At 43.5% G+C, this 13,036-nt stretch overlaps 1 protein-coding gene across 1 annotated transcript in view; it reads left to right on the forward strand.

The window, feature by feature from the left end:
* cntn6 (contactin 6) overlaps positions 1–12,403 on the forward strand; it is a gene marked incomplete at both ends in the record, with an annotated part of 49,844 nt that extends 37,441 nt beyond the window's left edge. Inside the window, 6 exons of the mRNA XM_084441002.1 lie at positions 6,470–6,585; positions 7,115–7,295; positions 8,002–8,114; positions 10,730–10,898; positions 11,089–11,138; positions 12,386–12,403. Of these exons, the coding sequence (XP_084297128.1) occupies positions 6,470–6,585; positions 7,115–7,295; positions 8,002–8,114; positions 10,730–10,898; positions 11,089–11,138; positions 12,386–12,403 (647 nt within the window). The remainder of the gene's footprint in view (positions 1–6,469; positions 6,586–7,114; positions 7,296–8,001; positions 8,115–10,729; positions 10,899–11,088; positions 11,139–12,385) is intronic.
* Between the last annotated feature and the right edge of the window lie 633 nt (positions 12,404–13,036).

Below are 13,036 nucleotides of genomic sequence, written 5' to 3' on the forward strand. Positions count from 1 at the left end.
GTACGCTTCGCGTCGTGCCTAACAACGCCCCCTAGCTGTTATAAAATCACTATAACACACGGCGTCTCGTGGTTTATTGCTTAAATGTAGTATTCAGTTTCCATGTTCAGTTTTGAATGTTGAATCCCAAATAAATTGTTTTAATTTTTATTTTGTGCAAGTATGGTTTTGTCAACTATGGTGCTGTCTGCTAATAGCAAGCTGTAAAGTTGCACAATAAGACCATGATAGCTAGTTAGCTCACAACAGCAGCTTCCATGACATTAACGGTAGCTGTCGGTGGTTTAAGCAGTTAGGTAACATTACAATGATGATTCCTGTAGCTATTTTTATACTATTGGTTCAACTTCTGTTTCTCAGGCATAAACGGCAGGCAAACTCAAACTCGCATTAGCAGCTAAACAGATACAGGAAACATTATAACGTTAGCTAACTGTTTTTGCCACAGCGCACAGGAGCAACGATTGCGCGCTGTGCGCATGCGTGCTGGAGCAAGTGAGGAAGCTATTTAGTTTTTTCTAAAGATCATATTACAGAGGCATGTGAAAAACCACCACAGGCCTACGCTCTATGTAAGCACAACTAGCGATTCATAAAGATAGATTGATGAAAACAACCGTTTTGCGGCAGAAAATAGATTTTTAGAAACTGCATTCTAAGTGCCCCGACCACCGCCATTACATGGATATACTGGCTCGCGCTGGAAATTTTAAATTTCTTCTACATGCCTCCGAACTACACCAAAGTTATCTCGGTGAGTCAAACGTCTTATAATATGTCGTAAATAAGGTCCAGGTTGTCAAAAACGAGCATTGTCCTTTAAGAGGCTGTCAATCGTTAAGAAAAGTGCCCTGGAATTGTTTTGATTTCAAAAGATCAATTTTGGGGTGTACACCGTTCCGGCTTGCTGCTTGGTGCTGGGGGACCTTGATGCTCACCATACCCGGGGGGACTTGGGTGGGCCCTGGAAGTTCTAAGGTCACGACTGTTATACGGTGGATGTCCCTGCTATGTACGGTGGTTTGTCTGGTCTAGTTATTCTTTATTACCATTATTACTACGTTGTAGTTGTGGATGTTGCTATATTGCTTATTATTATTATTACTTTTTTATTTTTATATATATTTTTTTTTACACACTGTGAATTTAATGTCCTTGTCCTTGCTCAAGCGCCCCCATCAGTCTTGCATGACTGTTGTATATTTGTCAGTTGTTCGTCTTGTCTGTCCTGTCTTGTCTCTCCCCACCCATCTCCCTCCCTATCCCGCTCCATGGGGGACACAAATCAAGCGGGGGTCTGGGGGTCGTCCCGCATGAGATTATGAGTGACACTTAATTTCCTGAATTCTAGTTAATTTTCACCAATTTGTATTCTATGCACAAATTTCAAAGTCCTCTGCTATTCTCGTCATGAATAAAGGAAATAAAGAGTCAATAAGGGTAAAGTGCAGTTGCATCAATTATAGGCTATTAAGGATCAAATCAATAAACATCAGATCATGGGCTATGTTTAGTCTGATAAACTTGGAAATAGCAAATGACCTGGCAGACCATAGAGACCAGACATAATGGTTGTTTATGGTTGGATTAAGTTTCATCATCACGTTATCAGCGGCAAGTTTAAAGTCCAGCGATAGGCTGCCTTCAATTATGCTGCCAACGTTCCATTACTGCAATAGCCTACCTGGTGCAGGCGCCCTCACATATTTCTTGGTTTTGTTATTCCTCATATCATTCCAAGCATGTGAAGATGTAGACCTACAGGTACAGTAGTGTATGCATTAGAGTGGGGCATACACGAAAATACAGGACAAATCGCGTCCCATATTGATTCAGTAAAGGACAGTGCATTTTATTTCTAATTACAGGATGGTCCCTTACTATACGGTACAGGTGGCAACCCTAGTTGCATTATTTGCATTCGCCATTACTGTATTTTGAAATGAAGTGCTGCAGAGTTAAGATAGTGCTTCTTAAAGGAGTAGTAAAGGGAAAATGCATGTTTAGCCCTGTTTTAAGGTTACTTATGATCATATACAACGGTTCAGATCAAAACGTTGACAAAACTAGCACTTTTGAGAAAGTCTGATAATTGCTCTACCACCGTTTTGGTCATACAATGGATGTGGGTGGGCACCTTGAAAAATCATTAAAAAAAAAAGTTAAACACTCAATTTCAAAGACAAGAAACTCACCGAGGTGTTAGTTGGCGTTCTGACATATATTTCACCATAAAGTAAGATTCTAGTTCATCTTGAAAGGCTTTTTAAAATATTGAGCATAGAACTATTTAGTCGCAGCACATACGTGTGTAAACTTCCGTAAACTAGATAGCCTAGCAACATAAACAATAACAATAGCTACCGTAAGTAGTTCTGCTTCCTGAATCTCCTCTGCGGATTGATCTACACATCTACAATGGTCGCTTCAATTCAAGTCAATGGATTTCATAAAATGATCAATAAAACCCTACAGGATTCATACTTTGCGGCGAATTTGATGTCAGAACACCAACGGACACCAATTACCCCCTCGGTGAGCTTCTTGTCTTGGAAATCGAGGTACGAGGTATCCACGGTACAGACCCCACAACTCAGCCTCTGAGTGGGTTAGAAACACATGGTCTTCACCAGTTGGGGGAGGTGGGTGGCCCGGAGCAGGGTACAGTGTCCCTGATCCGCTCTGACCTGAGGGGGTGGAGTCTCGTCACCACTCCACTATCCAAGCCATGGACCACTCAGGCCCTGAGTGGGCTAGAGACACACGGTCTTCACTGGTGGGTGTTCCGGAGAGCTGTAATTGCTTAATGCATCATCCCTTTGACATTCTACTTAATATGTATGTTATGTTCACTAAGGGTCAATAAGAAGAAACATATTTAAGTTCTTAGCTTCTTTACGTAATGCAGTTTGCTTCAAATTCTGCCAGTTTCACATTTCAACTTCCAGGTTTTTCAGCTTCCTGATTTTTCAGATGTGCAGTGTGATGCATTTGACATTTCAGTTTTTTCACATTCATGCATTTTCAGCAGTGCTCTTGCAATTTATTTCAGCTGCTCAGCATTCACATGCATTTTCTACAGGAAATGCATTTTTCAAGTTATTTTTATAGTTCTCAAATTTTTGGCCCTTAACTTCTTCTTCATACGTTGGGCAGATGTACCAATGTTTGTGAGTGCAACAGCGTAAATAGCTCATTGGGCAGTCTGCAGAAAGCGCGTGTGGTGTGTCTTCAGTTTGTGTTGGATGCAAGGTTATAATAGTTTTTTTTAAAACTTTTTTTTTCATTAGTTTCATCAGCAGCTCCAGCAGGGTGCCCCAGACATCCCTTTCCCTAGCAGCATCAACCAGCTCTGCCTGGGAAATCTTTAGCCGCTCACAGGCCAGTGCGGAGATGCAGTCCCGCCACCTAGTCCTGGGTCTACCCCGCGGCCTCCTCCCAGCCGGACACGCCTGGAACACCTCCCTAGGGAGGCGCCCAGGAGGCATCCTCACTAGATGCCCGAACCACCTCAACTGGCTCCTTTCGACGCAAAGGAGCAGCGGCTCTACTCCGAGTCTCTCCCGGATGACTGAACTTCTCACCCGATCTCTCAGGGAGACCCCAGCCACCCTCCGGAGAAAACTCATTTCGGCCGCTTGTATCCGTGATCTCGTTCTTTCGGTCATGACCCATCCTTCATGACCATAGGTGAGGGTGGGGACGAAGATAGACCGGTAGATCGAGAGCCCAGCCTTTTGGCTCAGCTCTCTTTTCGTCACAACAGTGCGGTAAAGCGACTGCAGAACCGCACCAGCTGCTCCGATTCTCCGGCCAAACTCCCTCTCCATGGTTCCCTCACTAGTTAGTTATCGTTTTTTGTAAAGCCTAGTTTTTGTTTTTATTTCAGTTAAATAAAATCTTTTTTCACACTTAGTTTGAGTTTTTTAGTTAGTTTTCATTAACTATAATAACCTTGGTTGGATGTACAAAGCCTGCACCTCAATGCGCAATCAGCGCATGTCACATAATAATTGCTCCCCCATGTATGCAGTTCATAAAACTATGTTCATAATTAACAGGGGGTAGATTATGTGTAGGCTGGTGGGTTATGCGCAACTGGATTACACCTGCTTTTCAAAGGCGTAGAAATTTCACCAAAAACAGACGTGTGCCTTACCCCCGCAGTTTTCATACATATGACGGAATATTAATCAGTGTCTCCTTGTGCATCTCCTCCCTGTGTGGTGCACATTCACACCCAACTTTCCCTTGACCCTCCCATGAATGCATGTATCATGAATGAGAAGGAAAGCGTAAATTGCCCTTCTGTGGTGCGGTCTGTTCGTACATACGATGCCATGTTGTCAAGCGCACATTGTGTCAGAATAATACCAAAAATGGGCGCTAACATGTTAGTATATCTGCCCATTTGTGCTAGAAACTTCATTCAAACATTAAAATATGAATGGTGTTTAGCTGTTTCGGGGATCCATTCAGATTTTTTTATTTATTTTTTAATAGTTTTTTAGTCATTTAAGTTTTATTCCTAATTTTTGTACCACTGAAATTGCTAGTGGAATGTTCAGTAACGTGATGTTTTAAGAGTTGTGGCAGCTTGTGATTTGAAAATATGCACACATTTTGCAAACTGCTGGCACTCCTACAATTTTAATAGCACACACACATATTATACATTGAAATGTTCACACAATCGTGCTGATTCGTACAATGTAATTATGTAAGATGTGCAATTTACAGTTTTCGAATTATGACCATTTGTTTGACAACTATGGTCATCATTCAAACGAATGGTGCTCCACTTTAGCTTTGAGTTGCTTATTCTGAATCCATACCCGTTTTCTAACTTGTCGCCATTCGTACAGTTTTTAAGCTACAACATTATATCCCAAATGGCTGTTAAATCTTAAATGTTCAGCTGGTTCCCAAGATTCCTACAATGTAAATATCTAAGGCTGTGTTTCCACCGGCAAGCTGTATGTACAGCGCCAAGCTTACAGCTTCTTACAGCGCACTAGAGCTGGAGTTAGTGGCCAAGGCGAACCTACGTTAGCAACAAGTGTCGTGTTTTTGCAGACTGTAGATTAACTAGCCAGGTTACGATAGCTAGCTAATGTTAGCTAGTGCTAACGTTCTCTGCAGTTATGCCAAAAACCAACCGTTGCCCTCGTCACAACAACCCTTAACAGCCTGTACTCTAGCCCAAAAAGTTCAACTTTTTTCAACTGCAAAAAAAAGCCTTGAGCTCACGACGCTATAGTGCTAAGGGCTTGGAACACAGCTTTCATCTCTAGAGCGACCTAGAGCTAATTACCCATTGTAAACTAGAAAACAGTGCCAGCTCATACCCTATGCTGTGACATATAATTTTCAAGAGAAGGAGAGCAATACTGTCAGAGGCACAAACCTAAATTAAGAATATAATATTTAAGATGACACAACCAGAACAAATGACAGGGCAGTTCGGCACCACTACACAACACACTGGACTGTCACTTGGCACTGTCGCTTACTTTCTCAAGTTCTTGTCTTTAATTTGATTAAATGAAGAGGGGGCAGCACCAATTTACGGTCACATAGGCCTACAGTGCAAGAGGATTCTGAAGTATCTAAATCAGCGGGCCCCTATCTTTTCTGCACCACGGACCAGTTTCATATTGACAATATTTTTGCACTTTTTAGTAGTACTAACCGTTGTTATATTACAGTAGTAGTAGTATCAGTAGTGTATAGTATATTTATAGTAAGTTATAGTAGGTTGTATAAGCAGTAGGTGATACATCCGGCTGCAGCAGCTAGCCCACCTCATATTTTCTCCAGGAAATGTACTTTCTAGCTTATATATAAAATCTTTGAGTGTAAGCTTTTAGGCATAGCCGTAGTACAAATGTAACGGTAAAAAAACAAGAACATTTATCATTAATCGGTCCTCAACCTTTAGCCAAGAGAGGGCAAAATGCATGCTCTCTACACTCGCCCTGTATGCACAATGCAGAGCTATACGTGCAGCTTTGTTTTGCACAAGTTGAAGCTTATGCTGGGGAGGCTGTAGCTCAGTTGGTAGAGTGGGTCGTTCAATGATCCAAGGGTCAGTGGTTCGAATCCCAGCTCCGACTGTCCACATGTCGAAGTGTTCTTGAGCAAGACACCTAACCCCAAATTGCTCCCAATGAGCAGGTTAGTGCCTTGCATGGCAGCTACCGCCATTGGTGTGAATGTGTGTGTGAATGAGAGGCCATTGTAAAGCGCTTTGAGTGCCGCTATGGTGGAAAAGCGCTATATAAGTGCAGTCCATTTACCATTATGCAAATCTTTTTTAATCGCTCTTGACCATACTACTGAACAAAAAAATATGATTTCATGTTGCAATGTTAATGAAATAAATATTTAAATCACACTGAACTGCAACTTCCAATGCAATGTTTCATAATTACTGTTTATGTCCATGGTCTCATCTCTCCAACTTCAGAGCCCACTGAGGCCCCGTCCAGAGTATGGGTACGAACCCTATCAGCTTCCAAGATAGAGGTGTACTGGGAGCCACTCCACCAGAAGCCCAGCAGTGGCAGGATTATTGGATATGAGGTATTTAAAAAATCACACAAATAATGATGCTTCATGAAAACTTGATAAATACGAATCTTGTCTCAAAATGACTGACATTTCAATGGGCTTCCATACATTTGAATAGAACTGCAGATGGCAAAAATATAAACAGTTCCGACCCTGAAAAATTGCTTGTGATACAAAGGCAGATTTTTCACAATGTAATCTGGGGAATGAAGAGGTCTGTTCACAGCTGTTCCAGTCTCCCAAGGAGCCTAATACCCTGGTTGCCTGAGTCCTGTTCTATAAATCAGCTCTCTGAAGTGTGAACATCATATATCAATTTCCCCGGCAAAAAACACCCTTCCTGAATGTGGAAAGCCCAAAGGATCCAGCCCATTCTTTCCTTAACCCCGGGCTGGCCGTGTTGGAAGGCCGCCTGACCTCCATAGTGAAGCTTTAAGGTCACTCCCAGTCTGTGGTCCTCAGGTCCAGAATTAAATCAACAACATCAGTGCAAGTGTCTTGAATAATATTGTCTGGAATAAACATCATGTCTTTGGTACAGGTCCTTTGTTGGGAGGAGGGGGCACAGGAGAGTGATGCTGAGAGAGTGAGGGTCATGGACACGGCTGCCATCCTCTCTGGGCTGAAGGGCAGCACATCGTATTTGATCTCAGTCAGTGCCCAGAACAGCGCTGGAGCAGGACCCTCCAGCCCTGCTGTCAATGTCACCACCAAGAAACCGCGTGAGTCCTCAGTTTGGACACTGCGACTTCCACACCCAATTTGCACATTTTCCTCCTTTGCTAATATTGTTTCATGCAATGGGTTTGTGCATTCATCTGAGGAATTGCTGGGGAAAACTGCAGACCATGTGGTACACAGCAAGCGCTATGCACCAACAGGTCTGAAAACCCAGCATTCAGCACCCTCAGTTGGCCTAATTTTAAATGACAATATTCAAGCCAGATCCGACTGCTTATCATGATAAAAGTATTATAAGGGGCGAAGCTCGCCATTTACCTCTACGACCCCAGTAATTCAATTTCTGTAACACGGGCAAGTGAATCATAAACAAACAGGTCATTATGTCAATTTGAGAAAGAAAGGGGGGTAAACCTGTAGGGAACTTCACAGGCTTGCCCTTTCTTTATCAACACACTGTACAGAACACATCAAAGAGATTCCCAGACTCCGCTAGCTACTTCCGCCAGGCTGGTGAAATACAACTCATACTCTATAAACAATGATCCTGTTTTAACAATTTCACAACTATCCATGAACCGCATATAATAGACAGACCTCATCCATGCCAGATGAGAATTGATTTTCAGGAGAGTGTTACTGAGAGAGTGAAAGAGAGAGTGATTACACTGTCATTTTAGGTATTGACTGAATTAATTCTGATGCACTTCTGATTAGCTTATGACTTTATGGCTGCATATCTTTCAGCACCAAGCCAACCACCAGGGAACATTGAGTGGAACTTGACCAACTCAAAGATCTTTCTAAATTGGGAGCATGTCAAGGCAATGGAAAATGAGTCTGAGGTGACAGGATACAAGGTGAGTTTGTAAGAGTAATATCAGACAATGTGAAACTAGGGAAACAAATATAGCCCCAGCAGCTATCGTCTTAATAAATGGCCCTTCCAGAGACATGGAAACATAGTTCTCAGCATTCCACTGTCACATTATGGATTGGCCCTGTCTGGCCTTTCAAAATTAAAAGATCTTATACAGGTGATAGGATGAAAAACATCAGGACACAGACGTTTGCTTCTCTGTAAGGGATTTGTTAAATGTTTGATGTCATTGTACAATGTATTTTGCCATAATACCTTATGTACATGTATAGACCTCGTTCACAAACACAGTTTCAAACATTTCTTTTTAAACCCCACTTACAACCTTCCAGCGAAAATACTGGCATTCACCAAAGTTTTATCATCTGGAATTTGTTTGTAGCTAAGACAGAATTTACAAACACTGTAAAGCAGTCGGGGTTTGGAATGTTTTTGTGTGTGGCTGTAAGCCAGCACACCTAGGATAGCAAATGTCCGGTTGTCGTCCCTCCCTGGCTCCCTCCCTGGCTTCCTCCCTGGCTTACTCCCTGGCTGCCTCTGTCCCGTTGTTGACCTGCAGTTCTATGTTGCTACCACAAGAGGCAGATAGACTGCATTTACCGTTTTCGGCCATGGGAGGGCAGCAACAGGCTTAGATAGTTTCAGCAATTCAATGAGTATTTGAGTGAGGCTATTTAGTTTATTATAGTATAGACCCAATATGACGTGAGGGGGCGGAGTCTTGCCACCACGCTACTGTCCATGCCACGGACCCCACAAATCAGCCCCTGAGTGGGCTAGAGACACACGTTTCTTCACCAGTGGGGGCAGGTGGGTAGCCCGGAGAGGGCTCCACTGCCTCCAACCCAATATGACGTGAGGGGGCGGAGTCTCGCCACCGCGCCACGGACCCCACAACTCAGCCCTTGAGTGGGCTAGAGACACAGGGTCTTCACTGGTGGGGGCAAGTGAGTGGCCCGGAGAGAGGTACACTGTCCATGACCAGCTTTGACCCGAGGGGGCGGAGACTCACCATCACGCCACTGTCCATGCCACGGATCCAACAACTCAGCCCCTGAGTGGTCTAGAGACACACTTGTCTTCACCAGTGGGGGCAGGTGGGTAGCCCAGAGAGGGGTCCACAGCCCCCTCTCTGGGCTACCCACCTGCCCCCACTGGTGAAGACAAGTGTGTCTCTAGACCACTCAGGGGCTGAGTTGTTGGATCCGTGGCATGGACAGTGGCGTGATGGTGAGTCTCCGCCCCCTCGGGTCAAAGCTGGTCATGGACAGTGTACCTCTCTCCGACCCAATATAACGTGAGGGGACGGAGTCTTGCCACGCACCACGGACCCCACAACTCAGCCCTTGAGTGGGCTAGAGACACACTTGTCTTCACCGGTGGGGGCAGGTGGGTAGCCCAGAGAGGGGTCCACAGCCCCCGACCCAATATGACGCGAGGGGGCGGAGTATTGCCACTGTTCACGCCACGGACCCCACAAATCAGCCCCTGAGTGGTCTAGAGACACACTTGTCTTCACCAGTGGGGGCAGGTGGGTAGCCCAGAGAGGGGTCCACAGCCCCCGACCCAATATAACGTGAGGGGACGGAGTCTTGCCACGCACCACGGACCCCACAACTCATCCCTTGAGTGGGCTAGAGACACACTTGTCTTCACCGGTGGGGGCAGGTGGGTAGCCCAGAGAGGGGTCCACAGCCCCCGACCCAATATGACGCGAGGGGGCGGAGTATTGCCACTGTTCACGCCACGGACCCCACAAATCAGCCCCTGAGAGGGCTAGAGAAACACGGTCTTCACCTATGGGGGCAGGTGGGTAGCCCGGAGAGGGCTCCACTGCCCCCGACCCAATATGACGCGAGGGGGCGGCCAATGGGCCTAGGATATAGACAATTAACTACCGGTGGAATGGTGGTGGAGCATCCATCGGGGACCCGCTGTAGGTCCGCTAGCCTTGTGTTATATTCCACCGGAGGTCCGGCAAATCGTCCATCGGGGACCCACTGTAGGTCCGCTAGCCTTGTGTTATTTTGCCTTTGTCCAGAAACAGAAGTTGAACCAATTGCAGCAAAATAGCTAACGTTACAGGAATCATCAGTGTAACTGCTTTAGCCACTGACCGCTACCATTAATATTATGGAAGCTGCTGCTAGTTGTTGTGAGCTCATGAGCTAACTGGCTATCTCGCTCTTATTGTGCTGGATTAGCATTGGAAGCATTGGAACTGATGTGTCCAGGCGACAAGACCTATATTAATTTATCAGACATTATTTCATGTCATTTCAATTCACAGTTATTTCAGTGGCATGACTAGCTTCCGTCCTACCAGTCCTGAACAGAAACAAGCCAGACACGCACATAAGCCAGGCTGGACCTGGCCTGGGTTGGCTTGTCTTGCTAATTACAGCAATTGATGGTGGGGTTGCCAACAGTGACTTGTCTAATTGGTGGAGCTCATTTTCTTCTCCAATTGAAAGCAATAGTATGAAGGGACAGAATAAAAAAAGAATTTCAGTTTTTGATATACAATTATGAAAAGTTTCACACTACATCTATCATGTCATGAACATCTTGTCCTCCCCTCTTGACCTCTCCAAGGTTGTGTTCCGTCAGAACTGGCATGGGAGAACCAGTGTGGTGGAAACTAACAGAACCAGTGTGGAGCTGCAGTTCCCCTCTGGGGAGGACTACCTCATAGAGATCAAGGCATCAAGTGACGGAGGGGATGGTAGCAGCAGTGGCCCCATCAGGATACCAAAGATGTCTAGTAAGACCTGACTGTCTGACTTTACACATGGTTTAGCACTGAACTTGAGTTAAAAAGATTGCCAGGACATACTGTATGGTACAGGCAAATGTTTACAGTATGTGCTTGGGCAGAGTCTCTGAAAAATCTACAGTATACCATTAAAATGGGTATCCAGGTTAATTAATCAATTTATTTTACTGTGTTACAGGTCTGAACTCCAAGGGTAATTTCAGCCAGGATCCAGGCAAGATTGGTGCAGTAATGGTTTTTATACTTTTTAAGCTGATTTTGGAAGACATCAAATGCCTTTGATTGGCTCTTCACTGCAAAGGCTAAATGTACTCAGCAGTGAATGGTACGTGTGGAAGACACTTCGGCTTTTTTTGATGTTCATGTAGCTTTCACATCTCAAGATTGTGGAATCAACAACTATCAACGGCATATTATTGAAGAAAGCTGTGTTGCCTTACGATGTTGATCATTTTCATTTTGTCAAGTGTTTTGATCTTTAGATTTTATGATCTTAAGATTTTATGAAAATGTACAGCCTTTTTTACAGTAAGTGTAGAATGTTGCAATATTGAATGCTAGGGTATAGTGACAAGGTTGCTCAGAACCTGTAATACATCATGAGATGTTCAACACCCTCACAGATACAGGAACATGCAAAGGCAGTGTATTGTAAGGATTCTTAATTTGTCATTTAAATCAAACAGAATGTTGCAGAATCAGGTATAGGGCAGGCTATTACTGTATGTAGTTTGACCCTCCATAGGACATTTACAGTTATTAAGTAACTATGTGATATTGTACAGTATGTTCAGAGCCTCAAAAAGGACAATATGGTGGGAATATAGAATATCCCACATTCCCTTCCTTGTAGATATCATCAGTCATAAGGGGAAGTACATATTAAAGTAATTGAGTTCTTAAAAAGCACCCACCATAATATTGATATTGTTATATTGAGTTTCAATTTGCCATATTGTGCATCTATTTAGAATAATATAATGTCCCTTCAGAGGTTTTAAGACATACCTCACCTATTTGTGCCTCATGCTTACTTTTGAATGAACACCTTGTGTCAAAATACTTGTTTTACCTTTTAATTTGTGCATACAATAGGCCTACACTATGTCCAGGGATGTCCTGTAGGGGTAGAAACAAGTACATGCAGAATGCTAGGGTTAGACAAATGTGAAAATTATGATATATACAATACAGTACACCCTGAATATACAGAATTAAAATGTTAAGAAAATATGCAAAAAAAATGTATCATTCCGCCTTTATGCTCCTCTGCCTCTCTGTGTGTTTTGCTTGGCCATCAGTATTCAGCAGAAGAAGTGAAATAAATTCCAGTCCTGTAGATTTATGAATGTTCCTTGATTTTGCATGTGCTCAGCAATTAACAGTATTGTTAAGGTCAACATGGTGTCACACAATATCCCCCTCCAGTTACAACTGTATGTAGACACTGTGGCCTTTTTATGTTACTCCTATAGGATAAGTTCCAATCGTAATGTACCTGGAGACGTAATGTACCTTGTGTTGATCATTTGAAATTGTTTCCATCAGTCTTTCTAATGTTTTGTGATAAGGATATTTTAGTTATGTGTTTGTACTGATGGAAAAAAAACACATTGATTTGTGATTGTGATTTAGTTGTTGCTTACATTACCAAATACTATTGTATTCACATAGAAAATAATCTCTGTGAGATGTAATTGAGGCTAAATAAAATTTCATATTGAAATATCCTTTTAAAGGTGCATTGTTTATTCATCTCAACTCAACTCAATTCAACTTTATTTGTCCAGAGGGGCTACTGGTGGTGTGGCAAGCAGACAAAACAAGACAATACATAGATACACATTATACAGATAAAAACCTACAAAGGCAGTACTAAAGTGCATGATCATCATCGTCAACCAACGTCCAAATGACACTTTCATCATTATCAACACCACCACCAGCAACATCACTCACTCTATGAGAACCCACTGGTAAAAACAATCTACTACCCTGTGCTGATCAAGTTCAGAAGGGAGATGGCGGTGGAAATGAAAGAGTGCCTGTATCTAATACTCTTCCCGGGGGGGCATCTGCACCGGGAGCCAGAAGGTAGGATCTGAAACTCAGAGTGAAGGGGGTGG

This window comes from Borostomias antarcticus (genome assembly GCF_949987555.1).
Source record: "Borostomias antarcticus genome assembly, chromosome: 7".
NCBI lineage: Eukaryota > Metazoa > Chordata > Actinopteri > Stomiiformes > Stomiidae > Borostomias > Borostomias antarcticus.